The sequence below is a fragment of the Magnolia sinica genome, chromosome 2, assembly GCF_029962835.1.
Source record: "Magnolia sinica isolate HGM2019 chromosome 2, MsV1, whole genome shotgun sequence".
Taxonomy (NCBI): domain Eukaryota; kingdom Viridiplantae; phylum Streptophyta; class Magnoliopsida; order Magnoliales; family Magnoliaceae; genus Magnolia; species Magnolia sinica.
Window position 1 is genome coordinate 120555143 of NC_080574.1, and position 25802 is coordinate 120580944.

Genomic DNA, 25802 nt, shown 5'->3' on the forward strand with positions numbered 1-25802 from the left:
GTAGTGGTGAATTCATGCAATTATGGTGCGTTTTTTTTTTAATTGATGTGTTTTGATAAAGGTAGTTGTTGATATCTGTAAATTGGGAACTGATATTTACACCCACGATAGCTGTTTTTCTTAGTTGTTTTGTAGTTGTGAGGCTGTTTTCACTATTTGAAATTTCTTGGATCGGATTGAAAATGTTAAAATGGTAAAATAAAGTGGCTCTCTTGGCTCATTTAATGGGCCCCATGGAAGTATGAGAGGCGCGTTCAGATTCTCAAATTGCAAAATGTTTCCAATCCTAGTCGGACCTTAATCTAAAGGAATCATGATAGAAAAAAAAAATTCAATTTTGTTCTGGGGGACCAAACAGTCCAATTGCCAAATCTCAATATAATTTGGTTTCGAAAGATTATGATTATCTCAACAGCCAACGATATTTGATTCTCCAAAGTAACTTGTATGAAAGCAAGCCGTCCATAATGTACTCCACCCTGTTTCAGGCCCTGATTCCAAAAATCTGGATGATTCAACACTCAGGTTGGCCACCGCGATTTATACCTAAAACCTATAAATACCTGAGTTTTAGAATACTGTAAATTCTAGATAATGTTTTGATCATGATGAGGCATGTAAGATGAATGGATTAGATGGCATATAAAACACCAAGGTGTACTAAAACAGCCAAAACTAATGGGTGGGTATTCTATCCAAAGTGTTTAATGTGGCTTGACCTTTATGATTTTTAGATTCAATGATTAAAAGGAGGTAGCGTAGCTGATAAATGACATGGATGTAATGAAAGTTCCATCCGCTTACCTTATGTGGCTCTTATAAATTTCTAGAATAGGCTATAGAGTACAGGCGAGAAAGAAGAGTAGAGAATTGTAGAGATATTTGGAAAAAGTTGTCGAGTTAGTTGTATGGTAAGTTTTTATAATGTTATTTTTGCCTTTGGTCAAGTGTACCATGGCACATTCTAAGCCATTGATGTAAGTTTTTATAATGTTTCTTTGCTTTTGGAATGTCCCCTCATTTAGGAATCACAAGCATCCAAATGATTTTTCCACTAGGATTTTTAAGTATGGAAGATACTAGCCAGCAACCTTGGGTCTTGTTTCATTTTTAATACAGAGCATTGCTGCATTTGCAGGTCAGGATAGTTCCACTCCATTGTCGGTCCCATGATGTGTATCTCACCCATACGAGTGATCGAGAGAGTCGAGAATGTAAACCACCACTACCACGGGCTCAACAAACAACATAAAAAGCGTGGCACCAGCAATTTGGTGGGCTACCTCTTGTTTGAGTAAGCCGAAAGTTGCACTAGTCGTACACAACCCACAAAGGAGCCATCAACTCAGAAGTTAGGATGGAGTTATTGGGCCCCTATCGCAGTACATACGACCCATCAATATGAACGGTCAAGGACAACTGATTGGAATGAGTTGGTTTTATACACTAAAATGCAGTGAATGGTTCGTGCAACATTAGCCATGGAGCTGAAATTAGTAAAAGAAGACGTACTTAACAGATCAAATCGACAGTTATAAATAAAATTGTTGGTTCAGATCTAAAAAGGCCAAATTTCAAAAAATGAAAGAAACGTATTAGGCCCTGGAATATGTGCTTTTGATACCAAAACTGTCACCCTTTGAAATACAAGGTGCAAATGTGATGAGGATGCAGGTGTGCAAGATCCCATTATCCCATCGGACAGGCCCTACAATCAATCTGACCTGGTACATAAAACAGGCGGACGGATCAATCCCAAAATTCAATTTGATGAAAATGATAGTCGAGAAGAGAGAGAGTGAGAGAGAGAGAGATCAATTCTTCGACCTAGGTGATTAAGATTGTCCAACTGACCCAACTTCTAGACCACGTAACATCCATGATGGGGTGGGCCCCACCACATGAAGCATAGTATTATAAAACTCAGTGATTAGGATTGTCCAATTGACCCAACTTCTGGACGACGTCACATCCATGATGAGGCCCGCCAGATGAAGCATAGTAATTAACATAAGCCCCCCTTTTGTTTAACAGTAATCAAAATAACAAAGATATGAAATGGACTCGACTATACACCATCTTTCAGTGTATAACTATCCCATCTCAACTAATCGTTCAAGCACTATGAGAGAAGGATTACAAGCTTCTCCCCCAACTAAATAGTTCGAATTCTCAACTTTCACGCAAATGGGAGAAAAATACTGAAAAAAAAAAAAAAACAAAAAAAAAAAAAAGATGAAGATACATTCCAAAAAATAAGTACACAAAATTGCATAAGTGGACTTATTATTTTCTACCACAGGCAGAAAGGCTCCCTCCTCTCTATCTCTACAAAGAGAACCCCCTCTTTACTTACATCCCATGGCTGCCATATTTCTAACCACCTCTCTCATGTCATCCTTTTTTTATAATTCTCTCATGGGGGGAAAGGCCCATAATGCTTCATGAAGAAGAGCCCAGAAGAAATAATTACAGTTGAAACAAGAACTTGCCATTGTCATTTCCAAGAAAGAAAGGAAAAAAAAAAAAAATAGCATAACATTAAAAGCCAAAACCATGGCCTGAATAATCTCCCTCATCCTCACTGCTGAAAGAGTCAACCACCTGACTATCATCGTCATCGTCCCCCTCTGTCATGATCTCCAATATCCCTGGCCCGCCCTCGAACCCCACATCATCAATGTTGAAGTCCCCATCATCATCGTCAAGCTCATCTGCGCTATCGTCATCGTCATCATTGCTCAGATCCTCGGCATCACTGTCAATGTTGCTGTCCAGGTCAAGCCCCAACGTGGGGTCCTCATCTGCCTCCGAGTCGTCGTCCTCGTCGTCCTCATCGTCCGTATCAACCCCGTCATCGGGGTCGGAGTCGTCATTGGTGGGGCGCCTCCGACCTATCTCATACAGTCTGGCAGAGGAGAACAAATCGTCATGATCGTCCATGGAAACCAGCCCGACAAAGGAGTCAGTGGGCTCCACTGCGAAGTCAAGGACGCAGCGGTCAACAGGGATTGTTGCAATGTCAGTGTAGGTGACAGCATCCACAGTGCGGAATGCAGCAAAGAGAGGGTGCCTGACACGGCGGGTATGGACTGCAGAGGCTATGTCCTCAAGGTTCCTTCTGAGGATCGCATAAATTACATCTCCAGCCCCATTAAATGTTATCACCGTCTGGTCCAAGGAAGGCACACTGCGGAGGAGCTTGAACTTCCGCAGATCCCATACTTCAGAGTTTATGATCACCTGTTGGAAAATCAAGATTAATCAAATAAAGCTGAAAAGATGATACTGCTATAAACCCAGAAGCATGATACAAACCAGTTCCTGCAATCTGACAGATATGTATACATTCTTTCTAACATGACCCTTTTTTTCCTTGCATGACCTATTTTCTAACCATTGTGAAAATATCCTGCATTTGTCCCATTACTGTTGGGAATACAAACTCAATTGTATGAACATGGTGTCTGTCTGTCTGTCTGTGTTTCTTTTTTTTCAATGTTGTGGGGGATGCAAGAGTCAAATGTTAATATTAGTTGGGCCCATATTAAAAGAGCACATAGGTTGCAAAGAATGTTCAGGGTATATGCTCCACTTAAGCAACACATGACTGTTCTCCAGAAAATGTGATAATATTATCAAGAGTATGACGTCAGTGTGTATGATCTCTCGTACTTAAAACACAGTTAAGAGGCATTTCCCAAGCAGTTCTCAAAAGTGGAAACCGTTGGGTTCCTGCCCACCACTATTGATTATTCTATGCCTAGAGATATGTGTGCAGCAACTCTCGGTGCACACTATGCAGCATTTCAAAATGCAAATTTTCAAATGGCAATTTCAAAATGTTTTAAGATTCCCGCCCAGCATTATTCAGTTCTGCAAGCAATTCATTATGTGAATTTTCGCACAGTTTGGTTAACATTGTCACCCACAATGCCAGTCGATACTGTGGACAACAACTCTCGGTGCACATTTTGAACAGCCTCTTCTACATCATCCTCATCTGTCCCAGCTATTGGGGAATGGCTTGACAATCAAACTCTACCAATCACTCCTTCCCATCCGAGGTCCAGGCCTGCTTCCAGGGATGTCCTATCTTGGAAGAAGAGAGGAACAGGATTTCTCATATTGCTGGGGCAAAGTGTTGGACCAACAGGCCACCTGATATCAACCTTACTTTTTGGGGCTTGGGTCCTGCTGGCATCTCACTTCCAGGCAGAAAATTGCATGAATGAAATACTTGTATTCGTTGATATTTAGGACCTGTGTGGAACGTCCCAAAAATGTGGGTGTGACAGTCCTTTTCCCCAAATGAGAAATATGATGATAACCACCACCAGTTGTTAACATGGAAGGATGTAGTAAGTGTTGCCGTCCCTTTTTTGGGTTACATCCAAACAGGCCCTTAGACCAGACCAAGAACCAACAAAGGTCAGTTACAGAAACATGATTATCATTTCAAAATCTAGTGGACATACCAAATGAGGAACAACGCTCATCTTCCCTCTAATAAGATATTTTCACTTGTTTGAAATAGTGATTAATAAAACCCCAAATGTCAAATAAACTATAACTTGTGTTTAACAATTGAATGTTATATAGCTACATTTCGTATTTCTACTGCTTTTAATAGGCATTTATATGCTATTTATATAGTTCAGATGTAATACATTTTTCTATATGCATTTACAAACTAAACAGTGTGAGATGTGTGTGTTAATGTCAAAACGTCGCATCAACAACATCCAACATGTCCAAGAGGATCCCCATGCATAAATCAGGTTGATCCATTCATCAGGCAGCCACACGTGTACTTCCAGGCAGAGCCGTATTGTTTTCTTGTGGGGCAGCCCACATGATGAATGGATGAGCTTATTTTGTGCCAGGTGATCTTCTGGTGTGGACCAGCACTCTTTTTTTTTTTTGGCTAACGATAACCGAAATTTTATCAATAGAAGGAAAACAAAGCCACAACAAAGGGAAAAGAACCAAGGAACCAAATCCAGAATTGCACCCCTCCCTCGTTTGTAAGAAAATCGGCTTTGTTGACGCTTCACATCCCTCAAAAAATTAGAAAATACAACTCTCCTCTTGGAAGACAGATCTCCAATTCCTGGAATGTGAAATTTTAATTTCCAAGGACTCAGAGCCATGCCGTCAAACAACAAGAGAAAATTGGGACACTGAATCATGGTAGAAGCCCACTTAATATGGAAGTCACCTAGGTTGGGCCCGGATTTCTGCTGGCTAGATGTCATACACACATGACACCTCAAGCACAAATCATGTGTGTGTCTACCATCATGTCCACTTCAGTAGCTTTAGTCCTTTCTTTTGTTCATCAGAACTTGGAAGAAAAATGGTGCAATGCATTCATGATCATAATCATCATCATCATCTAAGTCTTATCCAACTAATTGGGGTCAGCCAATACAGTCGAGATCACTTACTAAAAATTATCACCTATTTCATTAGATTTCCATAAAGAAGATCCTGCAATCTACCAATAATTAAAAAAAAATACTCCACAATCCAGATTTCATAGTAGAAGGAATATTCACTTGCAGATTCAGTACTCACCTTTGGGGGAAAACCCTAGAATGTTGGAGACTTTCTTGGTGATCAGCTAATGAGGGATTCAGTTTTTTGAACGCGTGGAGAAAGTGTACCAGATCGAACAAATGGATCGTCATGAAGGCACCTACCTTGGATGGGAATGTCCCAGTTGGAAAATCCTATCCCTAGGGTAGGAGGGGTCATTAGGAAAGAAGTGGAATATCAAGGTCCTTGGTTGACTTTTTATGACCATCTACTTTCCTTCCGTAGAAGTCCTCCAAAAGAATTAGTATGGTCAAATGAGTGTGAAATTTTTGGTAAGGTCCATATAAGGATCAGCCAAACTGATCACTTCAGATCACAAATTTTCATGTGCAAGTCGCTGTTAAGTGAGAGTGAAAAATACCAGTTTAGCCCCTTTAGAAAATACTAAAATAAATTTCTTTGAAGCTGTTGACTCTCAATAGAAGAGGAATTTTAGGCCGTGTTTGGAAATTATGGATTCCATGCCAAACTATGGAAAAGGAAAAGAGTTTTTCCTTTGATGTGGCAATTTGTGTTGTTTGGATAACAAAGAAAAAGGATTCTACCAAGCAATTATTACACTTTTCCATAATTTGGATTCTTGGCACAAGGAACTGGGTGAGTTTTGTGAGAGGAATATTAGATTTCCACTTGCCATCCGAGCAAGAACTCAAATTGGGAATCCATTTTTCAATCGTTCTCAAAGAAATCACTGCATTAATTATTTTTTCCTCTCTTTTTTTGCCTTGGATTCCGTGTATCCACACATTCCCTCAAGGACCCCATGCATGTGAGCATGGATAGGGTCTTGAATCTCCTCATGCTTCCATTTTGCATAAGCAGGGTCCATATTTTGGTGATTCAGACTGTTTATATGAATCGCCCAACCGTTGATGAGGACGTCTCAAAAATGCTCCAGCTTGGATGATTCTATCTATCCAGTACCAATGACAGTTAGTTTAGACCATTGCTATGTTTTCTCCCTAAACCTTTATTTTTAGGCCACTGGTCCACCAGGGAAGATCATCTAATCAGGTAATATTTGGGCATCACCCATCAACTGAAGTTTCCTTCGGGTCAACAGTCAGGATGCCCGAACCATTGGCCCTAAATGTACAAAATAGCACATCAGGACACTATTACATTCTGATGAAGCAGGACCTTTCAGGTTTTGTGTGTGTGTGTGTGTGCATGCGTGTGAGTGATGTGTCAGAGGGCCTTGTAATTCCTTTCACTAAGATAATATGCTGCTCCAGTAAGCTAAATATAGTATGTCCTACTTTCGCAGACATACATTATGCAACACTGATGTGAACCTCTGCAATGGCTGGTTCCAGAGCCTGGTTAAAAGAGGGCCAACGTCCAGTCAGCATCCAATTCTAAAGCTCAGCCATTCTACAATTTCAAAGCAACCCCCAAACTGCAGCAGGGAGGGCTAAGACAGAGATGATGCATGAGCAATACCCAGGCAGTGCATAGAACAAAGAAATGCTATCATGAGTGATTGAAGTTACACATACCTCATTCCCAGCAGGATGAAAGCCACCACCCCCATAGTCTGTGAACTGGTCAAAACGGTGGACAGAACGAGAAACCCTTCGATCCCATAAGACACCATTCCAGAGAAGCATTGTGTCTGAAGGACTAAAATGTATAAGTGATTGTGCATGCCCACGAACCGTCCCTGCTGGTGTAGTGGAGGTATCCGAGAGTTTCAGTTCCAGATTGCAGGTCTGGATATCATACAGTAGGACTTCACGGCGAGATGGTTCAGCCTCCGCTGACAGGGCTGCAAACATGGCCCCTGAGTGGCTGAATCGTGCAGACTTGCACCGTTCGAATGAATGCATGGGCCCACCTGAGACAGAATATGCATCCCACAGCCGCACATCATGGGCACCTGAAGAGAGCAACAGCTGTGTGTCACCAGACAGGGCTGACTGAAGAAGTGTAATCGGCGACTGGCAGCATGAATGGTTCTCCAGCACATTCCCGCTGTTTGAATCGAATATCTTAAGTTCTCCAGAATGGCTCCCCGTCGCAATCCGGGTGAAGTCTCCAAGAAAAGTAATGCACGACAAGGGCGCAACATCATCACGGCAAGTACGCCATGGCCTGAATCTGCTGTAGACAAACTGACGATCCTTGCGGTGGCCACGGATCCCACCATACAGGTTCCTGAACTCCCGCATGCTCAGCCGAGAAGTTACATTTGTAGGTGCATCGAAGTTCCGGCTTGGTTCTGGGCAGACATGTGGATGCAAAAGGGAGAGCGGCGGCAGAGTGGTTATAGGAGCTGGGCACTGGCGATGCTGGTGCTTCAAATACTGCACCACTAATGAATCAAGTGTTACTCGCTCTATGTTTCCAGCTTGTGGATCAGCTACAAGACCAAGTTGGAAGGCAGAGGGAGTCATTTGACCCCCAGGAGTGCTATTGTATTGCACATCATCCAAGTTATCTACAAGAATGCAACACGGAGTTGACCTCCCAAATGGATCCCGTAAATTTGAACTTGGAGTCACAGAAATTCCAACACCATCCATTGGTTGACTGCTTTTACGGGCAGTATTGGGTGTCTGGCAGACAGGTGACTGAAATCCAACATCAGCTGTGGCTAGTCGCTTCATGGAAACTGGTGATGCACACCCATTGTCCCTATCCATTAGCTTCCTTTTCAGGGGCAACACTATGGGAGTCTTAAATGGGAGATCGGTATCTGAATTAGGTCTGAAAACAGACGATGCTGGATTTTCTGATGTCCCCACAGCTGCAGATGGATTTTTTGAAGCACTGGAGAGCTTGACAACTGATGATGGCTGAGATGATAGCTGGCTTTTTCCCTGAGAGCTGACACTAGACGAGAACACCAATGGCTTCTTCTTTGAACAAGAAACAGTTAAATCATTCCTCACATTGGTGTTCTCATCCCGTGGTGTTATCTTTGATGCATCAGAAAGAAACTCACAGGGAGCACGGCCTGATGGCCACTGGATTTGTAGTGACGATGTTTCTTGGACAGAAGCTTGGTAGGGGAGAGGGTGCGGTGAAGCTAAGGATGGCAAAGGTGTCAGCTGAGCCTCCTTTAGTAGTGAAGTAGCAGTGGTGGTCAAGCCGGAAGCCTGGAGATGTTCATGTATAAGGAGTAACAGCTCCCTAAAATATATAGAACAGTGTAAAAATCAATAAAGGGGAGGGGGAATAGTATTGAAAGGAAACTGTGGAGGAAAAGGCAAGTGGCAAATACCTGGAGTGATAAGATATAGGAGTGGCTGCAGCTATTGCAGCTCTTTCTATGCGCCTTAATGTAGGAGCAGCAGCATCAGTGGCTGCTAATGTACTTGCACGCCCTGAATTGGTTACGATCTACAAATAATAAAAAGAACATTAACATCGCTCTTCTACATTTGGAAATTCTAACCCCGTCAAAGACAGGAATTTACATGAACAAACATGTGAATGGATGCACACTTGGGGTGTATGCATGTTTCAATGCATGTGATTGCGAGGATTTGTGTCCGCTTCAATTGTTTCTCAGTAAATGCATTTCATGTGTGCATTTTGTGTGCAGGCATGTCATGACACCTCGCAATGCTTACCGCAATTAGCTCGATAGCCACTTGGGCCAGCTCAGCTTGCCATCTTCCCTGCTCAGTTCCTGACACCTGGGAGCCTGAATCTCGAATAAGTTCCGATAGCTTCTTTCCCACCTAAGTACCGGACCACACAGAGAGATAATCCAGATCAAAGTCCATTCAACTTATGATTATTGATTTTAAAGATCTCAATTTACAGTTAATGAAGTCAATGGACAGCAGTTTTTCTGAAAGATCAGGATAACTTTATTGACAAAAATTATGACTCATCTAAAGCTGTGATCCTGCCTATCCGTGTACAGCCATATTTTCACCTAATCCCCCCACTCTCATGACCACAATCCCTAATCCAATATACCATGCAAGTCTAAGGGATGGATCAACATATCTTAACCATTGAATGTCCATCAAGATTGATTTAAAACAAATCAATGGTTAAAACTGAATTTTAACGATTGAAAAACCTCAGTTAATCATTCAAAAACATCAGATGCGCTGGCCAGCTGAGAAAACATTTGATGGACGGTCCAAACTGCAAGATCAGTCCATAAAAATGTACCGAGCAAACAAGTGGATCCCATGTTGAATTATGTGAGCCTCAACTAAACCCTGATGCATGTACCACCCACATATTGGCCACCAATGTTGGAGACCTTCTATCCTTATTTGTTATTGGGCCCCTCACACAGATGACAGCATCAAGAATAAATAACCACTGGTTCGTCCAACAACCTGCTAGGTGGTCATGGTCAAACAGGGTACTGAGATCTATGGCTCACAACTCTTCCTCGTCACATAGCCAATATGTTCAGTCTCAAGTTCCCAAGGATAACTAGAGGAATCTCTCTTTAACCCATACAAACCATTGATTTTTCAGGGCACAACAATAACACAAGGCTAGGCAAATTTGGAGAAAGAAAAAAAAGTATGTTTCCAAGAACTTACTCTGACACCAAAATTGACCGGGAAAAAAATAAAAAATCAGAAATTGCAGTCTAGATTTGTCTCGGCCTTAGGAGACATCTACCTATATCAACATGTTGAAGCTCTTGACACATGCTGCATACTTTCAATGTCAACACTTTAAGATACCCAAAAGTTCAATTTAGCCTTCAGTATTTAAACATAGAGTATAGAAAAGCATGGAATAGAAAAGAGACAAGAAGAAAAGGAATAGAAACAAAAAGGATAGTGTCACCACAGAAAAGAAGAACCTAGATGACCCTTACCCCTATGATTAAGTAACGAGGTGGACTCCAGTGGTACCAGTACCGCTATAAGCTTATGGTGGTACCAAGCAAAAGTGGGTCCCACATAATATGCATGTAACGTCCACCCAGTCCATCAAACACACCACCTCAGAAAACCCCAAGGACCCAGAAAGCAGCTGGATCAAAAACTCAGGTGGGCCATAACATAAGGAACACATTGAGACAATATGCCCACCCTTGATTCTAACAGTGGTTCAACTCAGATGTGAAACTCCTGATTTTTGTCATCCCGACACAATGACAGGTCTGAACACCTAGATTCCATATGAACAAAATGGTGGGACGCCACAAAAATCAACAGTGGGCATCCCATCTCAACTTGTTCCCTATTTTGTGGCCCACCTAAGTTTTGGATCAAGCAAACCTTTAGGCCCTAAGGGTTTTTTTAAGTGACGCATGTCATGCATCTAATGGACGGGTTGGATTGCGTTCACACAGCCCTACATATGCCCGATAGCACTAGTAGCAGTGGAGTGAACCTAATGCCAGGGCATTTTCACACCGGGCTCGAGTGGGGTGGCCTGTGGGATGCAGGGACATACTTGGGGTAGGCAACTCGTGTGAGGCGGGTGGCTTGTGTGAGGCGAAACCCATGTGATGTGAGGCCCACGAGGGGGTTCAGCCGAGGACCTAACCCATGGGATGTGGAGCTTGGACTATGAGATAAAGGGATTGATTCGTAACGCTTTATCAATTCAATCTTTTTAGAGCAAGTGGTTAGTTGTCATGCATTAAAGTGGTCTCAAAGCGGGAGGTTTCGTGTTCAAGACTCCTCACCTGAAGTGATTAATGCAAGGGCATTTACCCATGGGATGAGGGGTCTGGGGGGTTCGGCCGAGGACCTAACCCATAGGATGTGGGACATGGGCTATGAGATAAAGGGATTGATTCGCCACGCTCTATCAATTCAAGCTTTTAGAGCAAGTGGTTAGTTGTCATCAACACCCCTTCAGAAGTTTCCCAGTAAAAATGTAGGAAATCAAAGAAAGAAAAAAGATTAAGATACATACAAATAAAAGACTTTTCCGTTCATTCCTTCCTCCAATGTTCGTATGTATGGTTTATATATAGACACATTTAGAAAACTAATTAAAATTTTCAAAAAAAAAAAAAATGCATTCTAAGAAATATGTTTCAAATAATTTTTTTAAATAGTAAATATGTTTCAAATATTTTATATTTAAAATAAAAATAAAACCTTACACACAAGTAGGACTACAGTACATACGTGCACCCAAGACCCATACTACCAGCCATGTAAGATAGATTGTCAGGAATGAAAATTTCCCATCAATACATAATAATAATAACAACAACAGTATAAATAACAGTTTCTATAACAAAAGTTCTTGAACTCTTATTGCAAACTGTAGACCATCACTGTTGTGATCATCATCCTACAACATACTGTTAGAAAAACTATACACAAGAACTTTAATTCGTGACTGAGTAAGCTGCATTAACTAAGATCATCAAAAGATGCAATGCTCGCTCACCTGAAGCTTTGTTAATATGTGTGCAATTGTATTGTCTCTGGCTAAACCAAGCAGGACTCGGCATGCTAGAGCGCGTAGGCAGTCGAGAGAAGCTGGAGGTGTAAATATCCTAGGATGGAGAAGATGCAAAAGAACCTTTATACCATTGTTGGCACGCACAGCATCCCTTGCTTGGCGATATCCTTGTTCTAGCTGTGCAGCAAGGCCGGCACAACCTGCTCCAGGACCTAAAGATATCCTCCGATCTCCAACTACTGCAGGAGCAATAGTAGGCACAGCAGTCTGTGAACTATTGCCTACAGCAGGCACCACTGAACTGCCCCGTTCCACTCCACTAGGTTCCCCATTTCGCTCCCTTGACTCATTCTGAGTGGGCAAGGAAGCATTTCGATCTGAAATATTTCTGTCAGCATTCCTTTCTCTGTTATCTGTAGCATGACCATTTAAGGTCTGAACTGATACAGATTGCTGACCTTGTGCAAGCACAGGAGGTTTGTTACTGATCGAAGGAGGAGGGCAAACAAGATTAGCTAAAACATTCAGTGCAGGATGAATCACCTGCCAAATATGAACACATGCTGCAAATATAAGATTGGATTTTACATAGCAAGATTAAAGTTTCACATAAGATGGCTCAAGTTCTTACCTCAGGATCCACATAGCCAGCACCATTGGCTGCATCCAAAATAACTGCCATCCCCACACGTTCGTTGCTCAACGTGGCATTCACAATTAGCTTGCGGCTGGAAGGAAACAATGTAACTATATGCAGGACACCCAATGCATATTGGGCCAAGTCATGCAAGTAACGCTCATCGGGTGGGGCCTATGTAACACACAACAGAACAGGTTAAGCTTGCACATGCAGAAATTAAAGCAATAGAGAAGAAGCACTACGGATATCTTACTTGACACAACTCCAACATAATGATATGTCCATTGGAGGCTAAGAACTTGTCGACTGCAGGCCAACGAGCTCTCACAAATAAAGGTCCAAGCTTTCTGTCTCGCTGTATCTGAACAAATACAGCTTCCATAGCCTCATTGCTGATGTCGAGTGGCTTATAGGCAGCCCTTGCGCTAGAGACATTACGGGCTCCGCTTCGATTGCTTTTGTTAGGACGAAGAGAATCAACAAGCAAGAGAAGATGGGCTCTGAAATATTGGCGTAGTGCAACACAGGTATGGTAAGCTATCTGCTTCTCTGATGCTGTCAGCACTTCCGCAGGCGATCGATCATTTCGAAGTGATCCCAGGTTAGATGGGCCCAATGTTCCAGAATTACTGCCTGATCTGACAGAAGCTGCACCATGTAAAAGGTTCAGCATTTTCTGTAAACCATCCTGTGCATCAAAAGAGTCCAGGACTGCTCTGAAGACAAATGCAGATGCAAAAAATATGGCTGCATTTTTTCTGGCTGGATCTTGGGGGCACTCCAGGAGTTGAAGAGCCAACTCAACAACCTGGTGGACAACATCTGAAGGAAGAGCACATACACGTTCCATGATCCCCTGCGTGCATGTTTAATGGAAATCAAGAACAGAACTGAGAAATTGGTGAAAAATGTAACACAATCAGTGGGAAATGTAAGAAATAAGTTTGCAACTGGACCAACCAGGCTGGCCAGGCCAAGGTCTGTCCATCTATCGCGTCAATCTAAGGACCTGAACCCAGGTCCAGCCTGAACTTTCAACTAGGGAATTGACCTTGGGCCAGGGCAGGGCAGGGTAGCCAAACACTCAGCCCATCCATGTTACATAATTTGGACAGGACCAGGCCCACTTGTCAGGCCTCTGGGCAGATGCATTCTCCAACCAACAGGGCCTTGAATCTCTGCCCAAACATCGCCCTGGTGTGGCAACGCCAGCCCAACCCAGTCACCACAGTAGAACAAAAGCTACTGTTGGAGGTGAAGAAGTCCAACAGAGAAGTTGTGGACAGACTCACCTTAAAAAACTATTGGTATACATGGACACAGTCACCTTAAAAAACTGTTGGTGTATGCATTTTTACCTGAAGAGAACCAATGGTAAGTAAGCATGAAGAAAGACCAAAGAAGGTCTGAGAGTCTCTTTGAACAGCAAGAAATTTTTGCATGCCACCCCGGTCCACAAATAACGCAGCAAATTTCCGGTGAGCAGCTAAAGCACAAATTAGTTTCAGCACATCAGGCAGAAGTATAAAGGTTTCTGATGACTCTTTCTGCTTAGAACTTCGCTGCAGTAAAGCGAGACAGACATCCACGCCTTTTTCATGCAGAACAGGACCTAGAACTTCAACATATTCCCCTAGAATTACAAGGCACTGGATGCAGTATTTCTCTCTCAGCTGTGCAAGAGATTCATCATCTAATACAAAAAATTCTTCCAACTCCTCATCTACTTCGGGTTCGAAGGCCTTCGAACTTGACGAATCCGCATTGACATCTTTGGAGCTCCTGCTGTCAAAAATTAATAATCATGAGATGCACACTATAAACACAAAACATGTGAAAGACAGTGTCCACACACCTTGAGACCTCAATAGCCATAGCAGCATCGACAACAGTAGAAGCAGCTTCAGAAGCAGCCAAAACAGCAGCTTCTTCATCATTTGTATTTTTCAACGCCTAAATTCACATAAAACCAAGTTAGAATTGAAATACACTTGTAAAATGTGGAATATATGAAAATCCAATACTTACCTCTAAAGCAGCAGTCTTAACAAGTTCAGCAGCAGCATCGCCAGCTGCTTTGATTGCCTCAGCAGGTGCATTGGCTGCTCTAGCTTCGGCTTCAGCAGCTCTTGTTGCTTTCTTTACCAGGTCTGAGATGTCCTTTGTTCCAACTTTACATTCTATGAAGCGGTCATCGTTGTCCTCTCTTTCTATGGCAGAAACATCATCAGCAGTCCCACTTGGGTACTTCTTTGCATCCGGTAATCTTTTTATGTCTGCATTTTTCGATAGGTTTCTGTCCCGGATGCTCCGTCCCTGTCCTCCTGAACGTAGCCCAGTTCCCGGAGAGGCAAGAGTCCTTTCATTTTCTGCTACGCCTTCATGAATCCTTCCCTTCCCTCTCATCCTTGCCCATCCTCGGATTGCCCTGCGCCTTGTAGACTCGTCTCTTACATTTTCATCAGCATCTTCATCTCTCATGGGCCTGTTCATCCCAAACCTGTCACCAACTTTTGCCTTTCCATCACGCAAATCACCAACCCCTCTGTCCTCACCAATCAAGTCAACATCCTCCCCATCAACCTCATACATACCAACCACTTCTGTTGAACCATCAGCAAATTCTCGAGATTTTAATGACTCTTCACCATCTACCCAGCACTCTTCTCCACGCACCTGCCTGATACTAATACTTCTATCATGATCTCTTTCGGCATTATGATCGTCTAAAACCCCATCATCTCCAGTCCTTGGACCGTCCACGTGGGTTGCATCCAGAACCTGCCGGAACCTGCTTCTACTTTCTTCTCGACTCCTTACACACGTAGGACCAGAAGCATGCTTAGACTCCGATAGATAGCTAATATCTTTTTGACTCGTATTCGTCTCCCCAAGGACCCGCGTGCGAAGATAACGCATAAGCTTGGCTGATAGACCTGATGTCAACACATCTTCCACCACTTGACCACCTCTGAAATCATCATAAAAAATTGTAAGCATAGTACTGACCATAGCAACAGCATTTAAGAAAGAGGTATCAAGCCACAAGTTTGCATGATACATCCAGGTTTTCAGCTTGTACAAGTGGGGGCTAATGATTCGGTGATCCAAATGGCTGAATGATAGATTATGATAAGTCCTGCAGAGGTTGGCCCATGCTTGTACAATATTAGGCTTTTTTTTTTGGTTGAAAGTTTGTTGCATTCCTTGCTTAACCTACTTTTTTTTTCACCAGCTATTTGAAGGGGTGGGTGGGTGGGTGTGCGTGCGCACGGTGGGATCAATGGATTGGATCACCGAGCCATGGGCTGCATACTGAAAAAGTTTTGCACAAACTTTCGCCTGAACACGGTATACAACCTCTTTACGAAAAGACAAATACCCAGTTAAGCTGCATACCCATCCAAGGCTAAAGCAAGAAGTCCAGTAGCATAGGTCCTAAACATGTCAGAATCGAAGGACTTATTTCTCCTCAACTTGAGCTTTCCATTGCATTCATCACCAGAAACTCTTGCCGCATCATCCATCACCCATTGTTTGATATTCTCCAGCACCGCATCTTCAAAAACATGTGGATACTGCATGGATTTCATTTGCAAATTATCCACTAAAATCATAAGTTTAAATACTCAGAAAAATGTTTTCGATGAAAATTATGTAGAATAGATTGAGCAAATCAAACAAAAATACTAAGCATACCATCCAGGTTGTAGAACAGCTGAGAAGCACCCTCGCAGCAGCTGAACGGACACTAACAGAGTATCTACTTTCTGATAAAAATTTAGATGATATCAACTCAAAGAACTCATCATTTTCCTGAGAGCAAAAAAGAGGAACTCTTGAGGGGGAAAACAAAGGAGAGGGAAAATAAGAAGAAGAGGTTGTTAAAATGGCACCCAACCCATTCAATATCATTTTCCAATTCAAATTATCAAAGAAGCAGTTCCTAGAAGTTATGCTACAATTCAGTAATATAAGCCCAAAAGTCATGCCAGTAATTACAGCTAGAAGTGGTTACCCTGACTGCGCTCCCCAGCTTTCCGATATTATGAGAAGCACGACCATTATTGAAAGAGGACTGACCCAAATCCTGCACGTATCTGAAGCAAGAGCAGGCCAAGTGTCAACAAGTTCAGATCGTACAGAGGAATGAGCAAAGGAAAAGCAGAAAGTTAATCACACACTTAGAAGTTGAAATGCATCAAACAAAAACTCAATTCTTGCACCACCAAGCTTGATAATGGCCAATTGGAAAAACTGAAGCACGTTGCACAAAAGTTCATTTCTAGGATGGAGAAAAAAAAAAAATCATTCCATAAACCTAGGAAGTTTATTAAATTTGCAGGAATTCAACGCCATGCGTTAAATAATATGCAGGTGCCTCAGAAACCATTGTCAGGTAATTTATTAGTAAATAAAGCAATTGGCAGCAAACAAAAAAAATGAATGCTGCCTACTGTATGAGTAGACAAACATGCATTAGTGGATGATGGAAAGGCAATGCAATACATTCCAACATTAAAATGAATCACTGAACACTGGCCAAAAGAATTGCTGCAGTTGAAATGCCTTGTTTTAGACTTTAAAAAAAAAATTGTTATGTTTTGGGCACCATGTATTTCATACCGTTTAATCTACAGACATATGAAGAGATGCAGGACAATGAACTGCAACAAAGAAAAATAATACAATTAAACGTACAGCTAGACACAAAGCACAACACAACCAGACACAACCATCACACTGCTTGTATTGATCACCAAATCCAACAGGTTTTGAGGAATCAGTCCCTGAAGCATGAGAATCTCTCGCTATGCATCATCACCAACAAGAATCCTTTTCCACCATTCCGCTCTATCAAGGTCATAACTTCAATTACACCATAGGTCATCAAGTTTTTTCTTACTACCTCCACCCACATCCTTTTGGGCCTTCCCTTGCCATTTTAGAGCCCTCAACTTGTACCAACTCACTCCAAAGTTCCAACAGGCACAGTTCTTAGTCTCCATTGCACATGACCAAACCATCTAGGTCTACTTTCCCTCATCTTGTTTGTTACCTGTTGGCACTACACCTAAACTCTCTTGAATGCATTCATTTCTAATTCTATCCTTCCAATCTCTCGCTATGCATGAAAAAATCAATTTTTCATTCAACTATTTAATTAGTCCTTGACATGCATGCATGTGTGTGTGTGTGTACTCCAACGGAAAAGAATTGCTAGTATAACATTGGCCATTCACTAATTCTAATCCTACCCAACTATTTTAATAAAATGTTTTTAAAAAAAAAAAAACTTACTATAATACCCTTAAATTCCATCATGACCATACAGATATTCTGTAATCCATGTCAAAATTGCATGAAGCTAAATCAATAAACATTGAAACTGAACTATAGTAGCATGAAGCAACGAGGCAACGAATTTGAGTGTGCGAGCAGGGAAGCACCTCTTTCAAAATGTTAGCAAGCTTAAACAGCTAGGAAGTAGGAGCGGGTATAGCATGTAAGAAATGTGATTCAAAGCGGGAGCAGCACCTAGTTAGAATGAGTATCCAACTAATAACTGGACTGGTTTAATGCCATCCAGACATCCTTTGGTACCCAAAAGTGGCTGATAGATTAAGCTACAGAAAAAAAAAAAACTAAGTTCCAAATAACTAAATTCAGTAGAACTAGTACAGTAACTTGCTAATTAAGACTACTAGGTTCTAACAAACTGCTACAAAATTAGAATATCCCAAAAAAGTCTCGTCCATATGGAACAATAAATGATCAGTCAGATTGTGAGCCCACAAACAATCTTATCAATGAGTACCCACATTATATGGACAGATTATGGAATGACTCAATCTATTGAATGGACAAATGACGAGACATGTTCCTCAATCATATGGTTTTGCAGTCCATCCTTGGATCTGCATCACAAGGATTCACAGGAAATGGACAAAAATAGCAACTTTTGCTATAAATAAATCATCATCGACCAATAGATCACCTAATAATGAGGCCTCCATATGCACATTAGTGATCTTGATAGTTTTTTGCAGAAGAGAGAATTTTAAGAAAGAATAAGATAACACAATCAGCCAAATTCTAACAAAACCAAGACAGATGCAAAAAGGATTGTTTATTTTAGAGTTCCTATTTTAGAATTTTCATTTCTTTAAGGTTATTAAATAATTTCTTCATGTTATAGCTCCATCGGATTTGAAAATGCATGTTTCATATCTCAATTCGCAAAACAGGATTCATAAAGCCCAAGCCAAATAGCTAGGACAAGGTTATGGTGATAATGATGATTCATCTTACTCAAGACAAAAAAATGTCGCCTTTGCCTTCCAAATGCCTGCTTGCTGTGCATGGCTGATGCTGAGTCTGTTGATCATATTCTTATTCACTGTCCATTTGCCATGGCTATCTGGAATGGCATTCTCCGACAGGCAGACATAGCTTGGGTGGTTCCATATCGCATTCACAATCATCTCCGATCTTGGGAAGTTGGAGGAGGGGGAAAGTTAGGTAAGAAGAGATGGAAGCTTGCCTTCCTTGCCGGGCGTTGGTCCCTCTGGCTCGAGAGTCGAGATGAATAGGCGATGCTTTGAGGACAAGTCCTTTTCCATAGGTGGGCTTCAATGTATAGTTTTGAATTGTATAAAGGAATGGGCTCCTTGAGCCTTGGGTGGGGATTCTGAGTTCAGGGAACTCGTTGTTTACTTTGTCTTTTCTTTTGTTCTGCTTTTTGGTTCTGTTGTCTTTCTTTTTCTTTGTTAATATAATTTCACCTTTCCAAAAGAAAAAAATACTAAGTATGAAAGTTAACAAAACCTTGACGCCGGACATTCTTCCCACCCTAGCAATAGAAATGGAAGATGGCTCCATAAAGATTAAAGACGTATTTATATATAACGAGGTTTTAAATATTGGAATCAAGGGTGTGTACCTGCTGGACCCCAAAACCATACCGTATGGTTGTATCAGACATATGCTGGAGTCATCGAATGCCATTGGCCCGTATCAGCAGATATTTTTTTCTTTAACCCAAACTTTTGTAAATTTATCAAGAAAATAGGGAGAAAATGTATGTCTCAGAAAAAAAGGGAAAAAAAAAAAAAAAAGGAAAATATGTAAAAGGCCAAAACATCTTGTTTGTGTTTTTTAACATTTTTTCAACGGTTTCATACTATTCTTAGATAAGAATGTTGTTTCACATTCTGACCTGTTGAAAGTCAACCAAATAGGCCCTAGCTGGACACGAAAAGAGAATGATTTGGTGGATTATGGGCCATGAACTGAGGTGCAACAAAAAGAAGAAAAGATGGAGGAAGGTTTACCCACTTTCCCCGAAATGGTACATTCCCCCATGATTCAGCAAATCTCACATGATCTCCAAAAACAGGCCTAGATGTAATGTAAAATGAGTTTCTAACTTCGTCAAGGACTAAAATGAAGAAACAAGTGGGAAAAATGAGAAATGGGTGGAGAGGAGTATCCCACGTTTTTAAGGGTCGGAAGTATCACATATTGGGGGGGTGATAAAGTTACGATGCATCTGTATGTGTTGGTAGTATCGTAACCATTTTTAACCGGTAAATTGCTTCCTGTGAAGTAACAGTATCAAAAGTTTGAGAAATATTAGTTGAATTAATTTCCAGCCAGTACCCTCAAGGTCTCACAAAGGTATATCAAGTCTATAAACACATGTACCACTCATTTCCTCATTATATAAAAATAACATTAACTGAAAGAGGCAACCAGCTCATTCTACAGCTTTTTTCTTTTACCATTAACACATTAACATTCTGCAACTTCATGCTACGTTTCATCGATGAAACAACTGTGTAAGTCAGCTAAATCTTGTGAATGAAACGCCAACTCCAAGATATCATGATATGCACATTACTCCAATAACCAAATGGGCTCTTTTTAGCAAACATTTGCCTTATAAGGAAACCCATTACTCTAGGAATTGGTTTGCAAGTTCATACAATTAAACAGATCTGATGTTGATCATAGAATATATGCCACTTAAATTAGAGTTGTATTGGCATTTTGCATTGGCAATACTTAGCCAAAACTCAATACATGAACTGGAGATCAAAACGAGCAAAGGCACGTGAGGAAAAACATATACATAACCAGAGGCAAAATCTTTTGGGATTTCTTTTGGTGTGAAGCCTAGAATTTAGACAAAAATCTTTTAGTATTTCTTTTTTATCAATAAATATCTTTGGATTTCTTTTATCATTAAATCTTTAGGATTATGAAGTGGAAATATTGGAAAACCTGCTCAAGGTGTTGGATGGGATGTGGTCATCCCTCCTGACAACAGGACTAGAGAACCCTCTTTTTCTTTTGGAAAGGCAGCCAAAAAATTATTGGAGTGCCTTGGCTCATCTCAAATAGAAGCTTTTTTATTGGAAGGCTATAGCAAATAAGATACTGAGGTTGGACCATTTGCAAAGAAGAAATATCGCTTGTCGCAACATGCACACGTCTTGGAAATATCCAGAAACAGTGGATCATATTTTCATGCATTGTGAGGCATTTTGAATTAATGGGCTTTGTCTTCCTCCAGTTGTTTGAGATCAATTAGGAAATCTAATGCGGCGGCATTTTCACACCAGGCTCATGTGGGGTGGCCCATGGGATGCAGGGGCACACTCAAGGTGGGTGGCCCGCATAACCCATAAATTTAGGGGCCGTATGAGGTAGGTAGCTCATGTAAGGCGGAACCCATGGATCTGGGGCCCACAAGGAGGGTTCAGCCGAGGACTTAACCCATGGATTTGGGGCTTGGGCTATGAGATAAAAGGCTTAATTCTTCATGCTCTATCAGTTCGAGCTTTTAGAGCAAGTGGTTAATAGTCCTACATCAAAATCCTAACTCGTTTATAGATCTCATAAAAGGATGCATGAAAGTACCGTTAAGCAGACAAATAAAATGTTGTCGAACATTCTCTCGCACACCATTATGTGGTGCATACGGAAAAGAAAAGGAAAAAGAATAATGTTTGACAATATCACATCACCCTTGCGTAGGGTGAAAGAGAGGATTAAATTCCTTCCAATGAGCTGGGGGCTCATTGGGTAGGCATTTGAAGAGTGATAATGTCATAGTTTGATAAAAGGCAACTGGTCATTTGGCATATGAACATGCCTAAGAAAAGAAATGACACTTAGAAATTGCCTCCTGGGAGATGGGATTTGAACATTGACCGAAGTGCAATGGGAAACACAGGGATCAGCAGTATTGTTTTGTGGTGAGGAACAATAAGGGCACGATCTGTACAGCCACACAAATTATGCAGATCCATCAGGGATGTGAATGAGGGTTATTTTGGTTCTAGTCTTCTCAGAACCAGATAACACTGGAAGGGGATTAAAAGAATGGTATCATGTGGGTGAACAGAAAAGGCGTGGTTCCACAGAGACATCTCTCTTTGCTTAACAACACCAAGTCCTTGGGGATCGTTTGGATGCCTGTAAATGGGGATAGTTGTAAATGATATAGAGGGAAATCATTTACAGACTATGTTTGGATGCTGATTTATGCCTGTAATTTACAGGTTGTAAATGATTTACAGGTTTTACCCCCTTTTGATTTCTCAGCAAAAAACTAGGATTTCATTTACAGCTTCTATCCCCTTATGAATACCCAATCACACGATATAAACAATTTCCAACCTATCCAAACACAGACAATCATTTACCTGTAAATAATTTACGGCTTAAAGCCAAACAGGACAAGCTGTAAATCTAAATGATTTACAGGAAATCATTTACAACTTAAACCATTTACAAGCATCCAAACGACCCCTTAGAGCTTGCAAAACCAGTGAAAATTTCGACAACTATTGAGGGAAGCGAACTCCTTAGCAGACATGTTGATGCAGGACAATCAACCACTTGCTCTAAAAGCTCAAATTGATAGAGCATGGTGAATCAATCCCTTTATCTCATAGCCCAGGCCTCACATCTCATGGGTTAGGACCTCAGCCGAACCCCGCTCGTGGACCCCACATTACATGGGTACCACCTCACACGAGTGGGCCCCACCTTACACGAGCCGCCTACACCGAGTATGCCCTTGTATCCCATAGGCCACCCCACTCGAGCCCGGTGTGAAAATGCTTATGCATTAATCACCCCCAGTGAGGAGTTGAACACGAGACTTCCCTCTCTGATACCACTTTGATGCAGGACAATTAACCACTTGCTCTAAAAGCTCAAACTGGTAGAACATGGCCAATCAATCCATTTATCTCATAGTCCAAGCCCCACATCCCATGAGTTAGGACCTCGGCCGAACCCCGCTCGTGGGCCCCACATCACATGAGTACTGCCTCACACGGGCTACCCACCCTGAGTGTGCCCCTACATCCCACGGGCTAGCCCACCCAAGCCCAGTGTGAAAATGCCCTACATTACATGTTATCTAAGGGAACCAAGAACACTGCTCCATACATCATAAACAATTATAAATTAAGATGCATGTTTTGCTTTTTTAATAAAATTAAGTTTTGGATAAAAACCAGAAAAGTATGACAACAATTAAATGATAATTAACACAGCCCCACCAGCTAAGATTGGGTAGTTTTCTATCTTCTTTGGTAAGAAAAAATGGCATGTTTTATTCTTGCACAAGCACTCCCACGCCCAAAACTGTTTGATCATTTTACAACTAAACATGAGACCCGTCTCACCGGAAAAAAAAAACACATAGGTTAGTACAATGCAGTGGGTCCCACAGACATGACATCAGCTGTTTTTTTGTTGTTTGTGGTGGGAGGGACCCACTATTTGGGACCAATATTTGCACCACATTTATTGGGGGGTGGGTGTATGTGTGTTGTGGGGTGATGGAGCTTATGACATTTTGCAGAGTATGGCTGATAATGTTCATCAACCCGCCTAATATATACGTATGTTGGATATATATAACCCAACCCGAACTATGGGTCCCACTGGATGGGGGCATAAACCCAAATATCACATTGATCAGACAATCCTAACCATCTAGTGGCCATAAAATCAACGGTTAAAAGGAACAGTCATCAATGCTCCGAATTCAACAAGCAACTATCCATTGATCAGACTGTTCGGATCACCTGACCGATTTGATACTTGGGCCAGGTCCCATTCACATTGGAGTTTGCCATGAGACAAGCCTAACCTTCTATCAATACCCTGCAAATAGCCTTTTAAGGAGAAAATTAAAAAAAAAAAAAAAAAACGGAATACAGCGATAACCGATTGCCCACGTCCAACACAAAAAATTTAAAAAAGAGGCCGGATGTTGGCCAGATAGAACCATCCAATCATCGATGTTTACAGGGCACGGTCTACCCACACTGGGTCACACCTGATCAACAGTCTAGATTACCAATCCATGGCCCCCACATCTACAGTCTCAGAGCCCATGTATATAAAGTGCAAATGCACCGCCCGAGTACATACAATTCCTCCTGTCCCCGATCTTAACCGTTTCCCAGACAGAAGAAGAGAAAAAACCCTAAAATCCCAACTCGAATCCCACAAAACAGATACTAGAAATCGAAGGGCGAGAGGAACAGATATGTAAACAGTAAGAAGAGAAGAGGGCGGAAAGGACCTGGATTCTTGGGTCTCAAGCATGGAAGCGAGAGAGTGTAGGACGTTAGGGTTAGGGTTTGCGGGAGAAGAGGTGATCTTGGCCATCAGCTTTTGGGCCTTGGACAACAAGACATCGTCCTCTGTCTCAGCGTTCTGAGGGTCTTCCGATTCAGGTGGTGGCGCAGCCTGAGATTCCATGGCGGATTCCATCGCTAGAAGCAGAGAAATGAAAGCGTTTTCTTTTGTTTTTACCTCTTTTTTCTGGTTTTCGCAGAGAGAGAGAGAGAGAGAGAGGACAGTGGGAGAAGGAGCGCTGGGACTCGCCCTTTTCGATACCTAATATCGATGTGGAAGAATTATTCAAGTGCACTCGCCTCGCACGTGACTATGGGACACACGTGTGTAAAACTAGAGCTACTCATCCGGCAATCAAGACTGTGTAGTTGTGATGATTATTGGGCCATACGTTCATCAGATGGATACCAGTAGAGATTGAATGAAACATTAAGATCAATTTATTAACGGTTCTGATTATATGTACATGCGTGTCCCACTAGATAATCAGATCACGCGAAAATTTCATGTATCCTATGTGAATAGTGATATTATCCTGATGAACGGTTTACATATCGCAGATGTGTTATTCGTTTCCAGTTAGAATGCGTGTCTAATTACAAAGTACATACGAGCGATTGAACTAGCGTTTCCCAATGAGGAGGTATTTGATACTCCGACAGCGTATGATGCTTGATACGCAAGCTTTCAGAAACTGTAAACGTGGCGTGGATTAACTCAAAATAAACTGACTAAATTGTGTGATTTAAGACACACTCCCAAAACCAGATTGTTTGAACTATCGTAAACTACTTTTGGTGGACACTTGTTCGTTGAAATAGGTACGTTGATATTTTCCATTTTAACCGTCCAATAAATGTCAGTAATCTGACAGTCATACAACGGAACAAGCAAATATTTTTTGTTCATGACACATACAAACTGGGAAACATAATATTAACGGTTTAATTTTACTTAGTTGTATGACAAGTATGCAATTTTTAAGTAATTTCTAAGGGACTGCGCATCATCAGTAGCACTCTCCAGAGTATCAAAGTTTTTCTCTTTCCGCTTATAAGAGGGGAGGGACGGAAATGCGGGCGCCGCGGCCCGCACGTACCATAAAGTGTATGGTTTGATCGTGCAAAAGATTCCCACACGTGTCGACCCACGATCAGTGATCCGATCCGTCCAGATGATAGACCCATCAAAATAATATGAAAATTTCAGATTATAAGATCATGACCGTTAAATATGGTCATTTGTTTTGTGGCATGTACGGTTGTTGTATTTTTTAGGTTAACCGCCTATCTCTGGTCAGCATGTCGAAGATTTCATTCACGAGAAGGGACCACGTGATCAGTGGTTGGTATTGATCCATGCGTTCTCACGTGTACAGAACTCTGCTTGTTGGGAAACCATGTCTTAGTTGCGGATCCGGGCCTTATAACTCGATTATGTGGGCCTTTTTTATCACTCGTCCTCGTGCGCAGTAACCTTGCACACGTTTAAAAGATCCAAGCCGTTGATCGTTAGGTGGACCACAAGTGAAATA

The 25802-nt window shown here is 41.6% G+C and overlaps 1 protein-coding gene across 7 annotated transcripts; it reads right to left on the reverse strand.

Moving 5' to 3' along the window:
• Window positions 1–2007: 2007 nt before the first annotated feature.
• Window positions 2008–24507, reverse strand: LOC131237491 (DDB1- and CUL4-associated factor homolog 1). 7 transcript variants are annotated; one of them, XM_058235285.1, is made up of 14 exons: window positions 24213–24506; window positions 16617–16698; window positions 16298–16414; window positions 15998–16176; window positions 14627–15569; window positions 14454–14551; window positions 13957–14377; window positions 12852–13454; window positions 12590–12769; window positions 11944–12501; window positions 9180–9290; window positions 8828–8946; window positions 7101–8736; window positions 2008–3243 (listed from the first exon to the last, which is right to left on the reverse strand). In XM_058235285.1, exons 1-14 carry the CDS (start codon window positions 24401–24403, stop codon window positions 2542–2544), a joined length of 5940 nt encoding a protein of 1979 aa, XP_058091268.1. In that variant the 5' UTR covers window positions 24404–24506; the 3' UTR covers window positions 2008–2541. The 7 variants fall into 7 exon arrangements, with proteins under 7 accessions (XP_058091268.1, XP_058091267.1, XP_058091271.1 ...); XM_058235284.1 differs by having other exon boundaries at window positions 13957–14380; XM_058235290.1 differs by lacking the exon at window positions 2008–3243 and adding an exon at window positions 3808–6920 and having other exon boundaries at window positions 13957–14380; window positions 24213–24507.
• Between the last annotated feature and the right edge of the window lie 1295 nt (window positions 24508–25802).

Bases quoted from the DNA above. Each gene is read 5' to 3' on its own strand.
- LOC131237491 (XM_058235284.1), bottom strand. From the start codon at position 24,403: ATGGAATCCGCCATGGAATCTCAGGCTGCGCCACCACCTGAATCGGAA. The intron at 16,177-16,297 runs GTATGCTTAGTA...AAATCCATGCAG, and splicing joins GCTGTTCTACAACCTGGATG to TATCCACATGTTTTTGAAGA. The intron at 8,737-8,827 runs GTATTTGCCACT...TATATATTTTAG, and splicing joins CCTATATCTTATCACTCCAG to GGAGCTGTTACTCCTTATAC.